General features: G+C 50.0%; 1 protein-coding gene across 1 annotated transcript in view; it reads right to left on the bottom strand.

Annotated features, from left to right (window-relative positions):
- The window catches only part of CCR7 (chemokine (C-C motif) receptor 7), a 7,213-nt gene extending 2,366 nt beyond the window's left edge, over nucleotides 1-4,847 (bottom strand). Inside the window, exons 1-2 of the mRNA XM_009871528.1 lie at nucleotides 4,838-4,847; nucleotides 540-589 (exon numbers count right to left, since the gene is read on the bottom strand). Of these exons, the coding sequence (XP_009869830.1) occupies nucleotides 540-589; nucleotides 4,838-4,847 (60 nt within the window). The remainder of the gene's footprint in view (nucleotides 1-539; nucleotides 590-4,837) is intronic.
- Nucleotides 4,848-4,863: the final 16 nt, after the last annotated feature.

Here is a 4,863-nt window from a genome sequence, read left to right as displayed (position 1 = left end):
GGGGTGGCGGGGGCCGCTCCCGCCGTTGTGGCAGCACCAGGGCCATGGGAGTGGGTCACGGCAGAGCCCTGTGCTTTGGGCTCTCCTCTCCATTTCAGACTCTGAGCAGGAGCAGGCAGAGGAAGATGCTGAACCCTTCCTCCTGGGGTACTTCACCCTGACACTGACCTCAGCTGGAAGCCAGCACTTCGCCCAGGTACGTGCCAGGAGCGAGGAGCTGGCTCTTCACACGCACTCAGTGCAGGGTGCTCTCGTCTTCCCTGAAAACGTTCATTTTGGTGCTAGAAGGAACTTGGTTCTACAGCCTAGGCCACCTTAAAATCACAGCGTATGTCACCGTTTCTGTTCTCTCTGCTGTCATTCCTCTGCTTTGTTTTCCTTCTCCCCATCCCACCAGAGCCCCAGCGAGCAGCCGTGTCCCCATGTCTTGCCCCGGCGCTGGGGGTGGCTGCTTTTGCCTGTCAAAGTTTTTCAAGATCTCTCTTTACCCACCACACAAATGCTGCTGGATTTCAACAATGTTGCTTTTCACATCTTACCTGAAAAACTAGAGGAAGGCTGAAGGCAAGGCTGACCTTTAACTGCTTGCCTGTAGAAGAAGGAGACACTGAGTTAGTGACAGGGGCTGGGTGGGGGTTTCCACATGATGCCCACTTTGAAAAAGCAGCAGTAGCACTCTTGATCATGACATTCTGCAAAGCTCCCCACAGCCAAATAAACTAAAATCCCATAAAGATGTGAACGGGATAACCCCGGGTCACGTAACAAGTCACTGGCAGAGCACAGACTAAATCTCAGGAGTCTGACCCTTCCTGGGGAAAAGGCTGCTCACTTAGGACAGGTAACTCACACACAGTGTACCCATTTTTATTTTACACTTTTTTATCTTCTTTTTTTTCCCCTACAGACAGTTGTCAGCCTGTCTCCTGCACCTTGTTCTGAGCTGTCAGGCTGTGCCATACTCAACCCATGGTCAAACACAGCGCCGTGAGTGCGGTAAACGCGGCCCAGCTGTGCCCCGACCGCGGTGACTGCACCGTGGAGCAGGAAAGTGCTGCTCCCTCCAGCATATGTGTGACCGCAGCTGCCTGAAATTTATTGCTGGTCTCTAAATGTCAGCGTGGGCTTCTGCTGCCTGTGGATGTGGAGATACAGGACGCTGACAGCTGGGAGGAGAAATTAAATTTGGAGCCAGGTGTGATAATGGTGAGAGCAATCTCAGGCAAACAGCTCTTCCTGCTGTGGTTAGCAGAGGCAGAGGCCAGTGAAAGCTTTCTCTTCACTCTCTATTTAAAGCACGTACCAGCTTCTAGCTAAGGCAGTTGTGACTAAAAATTGCTCAAGACAGAAGGTGAGCTGGCAGCCCTGAGAGAGCCCTCGTCTCTGCTCTGGAGCGAGCAGAAGACGTGTCCTTCCTCGAGTGAGAGTTGGCGTTGGCTGCTTTGAGCATCGTGCTGCCCATCCTAGGCCGTTTCTCGGGGCGCAGGCTGTTTGTTCAGAGACGTGGCTGGTTCCTCGCCCCTCTCGTGCTTGGCAGCCAGCTCTGCAGAGCTCTGCGCTGGGGCTGTGCGGGGCTCCTTTGCACCCTCCCCTGCTCTGCCCAGCTCCTCGGGCATTGCGCTGGACCAGGAGGATGAACTTCCACTGCCTCAGGTCACTGCAGACGTTTCCCCCGCTTTAAGTCCTGTGCAACAGCATCACAGAAACAGAAAGAGTTGCTCTGGTACCTGTGATTGGAGATGCTTGTTTGTATGTGAGCGGGGATGTGTGGGTGAGAGATCCTCAACCACGTGTGAGAGCTCAGAGCCTGTGTGTGAGCTCTCTGCTGTGTCTCACAGCAGGCATCCCTCCCTTATTTTCATCTTTTACACTCGTGTAACTGGGTGCTTAGTTATGCTCGTGCACTCCTCATCCTCTCTGACTCCTCCTGGGGGGAACGTGGAACGTAACAGTGCGTTGCTAGCGCATTTTTTGGTCAGGAATGGAGTGTGCCAAGGTAGGGCTTGAGAGGTAAGGGGAGAGGCTCGGCTAAATGCTTCTCTCCGTGTGTTCCGTGTGCCTTTGCCCTGCCCAGACCCAGCCTTGGGAAGAGGTTTGGGGAGCATCTGCCTGAGCCATCTCTCCCCATAAGCTGCTCATCTTGCTTTTGCATATTACACACAGGAAACACTCTGACAGCCAAAACCACCTAAACCTGCTGCATGAATTTAAGCAAGGCTAGGCTGTAATTGCCCTCCCTGCCTGGGACACAGGTATGGGGGTCCCTGACCTCTGCAAAAGAGCCCAGCCAGTGGAACCTTTGCCTTTCCCTTCCACCTTCCTAACGGCCTGGCTTCCAGGGGACTCCTGGCGTGGGTGCTTACGTCTGCCTGTGCCTGCTGATGGATAATTACATCTGCTGGGCATGAGATGAGGCCTTAAAGGCAACTAACTTCCTAGAAGCTGTAAAAAAAAAAAAAAAAAAAAAAGAAATGGGAGAAGACCTGCTCCCGGTGCACAGAGGGAAAGCACTAACATAAATCCCCTCTCTCAGTGCATCGCTCTCAGCGCTCGGTTCACATCTGCCTCACGCGAAGCTGCGGTGCCGGCTCCTGCACCAGCTGGGGCAGCTGCCCCGATGTGTGGCACAACCTTTCCTTTCTTTGCATCTCCCCTTCGAGCACCCAGCCCCGTCCCTACTTAATCACAAAAGTCACAGGAGTGCGCAGCCCTGGTGAGCCGCTGGGTGTTTTTCAGCACCCTATGAAACGTCTAACAAACAGAACTGACGCGGTGACTCAACTAACGACCCTGAAACTGTTCAGCCAAGTATCATTCCTTTGAAGATCATCGCACTTTTTTTCCCTCTCAGTTGCTGTTTCAAGTGTCTTAAATGTCAAATGATCTTTCAACATATATACAAAAAAAAAAAGCTTGTGCTGGTTCTTCCCCTCTTTCTGCCTCTCCACCTCAGCTTACGCATTTGCAAAGCCATAACCAGAGCGGCACCGTGGCCTCGTTCCTCCTGCCCGGGCTTGGTCACGTCCCTGCATCACCAGTTTCAGGCAAAGAGGACCAGAGTCACTTCTGCCCACAGAGTTCTCGGGGTCTGGGGCTGCGGGAGGGAGCAGCAGCACACGAGTTGCTTAGGGGAAATGAGACATGCTCTGGAATTTAATAGCAATTATAGGATGCTTTCTTTACTTTTTCTTTTATTCCCCCATCCTCCCCCCTCAGCAGTTCTCTGCTGTGGGTATTTTCCTAAAGTTTTGTTCCTCAAAATATTTAGAGAAAAAAAAACACACACTCAAAAGTCCCCACAAACAGTTGAACTGGAAACCTCGTTTATAAAAAGACAACACAACCCGTCCCAGCAGATGAGTCAGACGTGTCCCAGAGCCCATGTCCCTCAGCAGGGGACCTGCGGGTCTGCTGCCCTTATCAAAAACCAGCTCCTGCCCTGCAGGACCCAGGACAAGGTGGAACTGCTTTTATCTTTAAACGTTACCGGTTTCTGGTGCCTCTTCACCATCAGTATAACAGGGTTTTGGAGAAAGAAAAGGATATTTCTGAGAAAAGTAAAACTTAACTGCTAAGAGTCATTGCATCACTGAACAGCTCAGTGCCTGCTCCCCCCTTTTCCCCTCCCTCACAACTGGCAGAGGAAGGTACCCTCATTTCAGGAGTGAACGGACCCAAAGAGGTGAAGCCGTGCTTCTATTTCATGTGTGCGTAGGTCTGTTACAGAAGAAAACTAATGATTATCTGCTGTCACTCCTTTTAGGAAATTGTGAATCAAAAGATGAGATAAGTAGAGATAAGCAAGTTGAATTCATTCTTAAGTGAGCCGATGATAACTTGAAAAAAACAAGCAAGCAGTTAATGCTGGGCATCTTCCAGTGCTGTGAAATATTTCCTTTTGGAATATTCCAAACCTGGTTTGGTTAATCTGGTTGTAAACCAATTTACCCACTATTGCATTTGCCCCTCTTCCCTGCACTCCCTCGGTCACACTGGGGTTAGCATTTGCAAATATTTGAGCAGTAATAAAGTAAAAACAAGTAAAAAAGGAATAAATCACAGCCTTAGAAGAAGGAAGATCCTGCACCTTATCTGCCCCATCTCTGCCCCACGGGGCTGTTCCTGGAAGGTGGTGCTGGGTGTGAAAGAACAGACACAGCAGCAAAAGGGGGCTGGAAACTTCAATCAGGAAACAGGATCGAGCTGTCCTGCACTGTTGGGGTGTCAAGGGACAAAGAGAGGAGCCTCCTCGCCCCTCCACTTCTCTGGGCGCTTCGTGATGGGGTGGGCGATCCACGGCAACACCGACCCGGGGCTGTCCCAGCTCTGAGCAAGCACAAGCCCGTCATTTCTGCAGCAATGTTCTGTTGCTGCACTGCAGATATTAATTAATAGAAACAACGTGTGGAAGACCAGATGGGCTTAGCCAACAATCAACTTGGATATGCTGGCTCCTAATTCTTTGATTTATTCCACCAGTTAAAATGTTGTTAAGAAGATAGCATTTTTTTCCTTTTTTAAAATTAAGAACATAGAAGAAAAGGTAGGAGTTATGTGAAAAGAGCTCATTTGCTTTGGGACAAAATAGCCCCTTGAAATTGCCTCCAAGCCTGTTTTTTCCTGTGCATTTGTTTCTGAAGTAACTGATTTGAGCTTTTTGAGCATGTAAAATGCAATTATTTTTTCACATGCAATAGCAAATACAAGGAAGATGAAAGTCTTTTACATTGTTTAGATATTCTGTTAAAAAACCCTCATCGCTGTGCCATAGGGCACGAATTTGAGAGTTGTTAATGAAGGCGAAGACAAAGCCAGAGGCTGCAGAGGAGGTACTCACCACCGTCCATGGTCTGGTTCTAGAGC

This window comes from Apaloderma vittatum, unplaced genomic scaffold (genome assembly GCF_000703405.1).
Source record: "Apaloderma vittatum isolate BGI_N311 unplaced genomic scaffold, ASM70340v1 scaffold30576, whole genome shotgun sequence".
Taxonomy (NCBI): domain Eukaryota; kingdom Metazoa; phylum Chordata; class Aves; order Trogoniformes; family Trogonidae; genus Apaloderma; species Apaloderma vittatum.
This window is presented reverse-complemented; position numbering and strand designations above follow the sequence as displayed.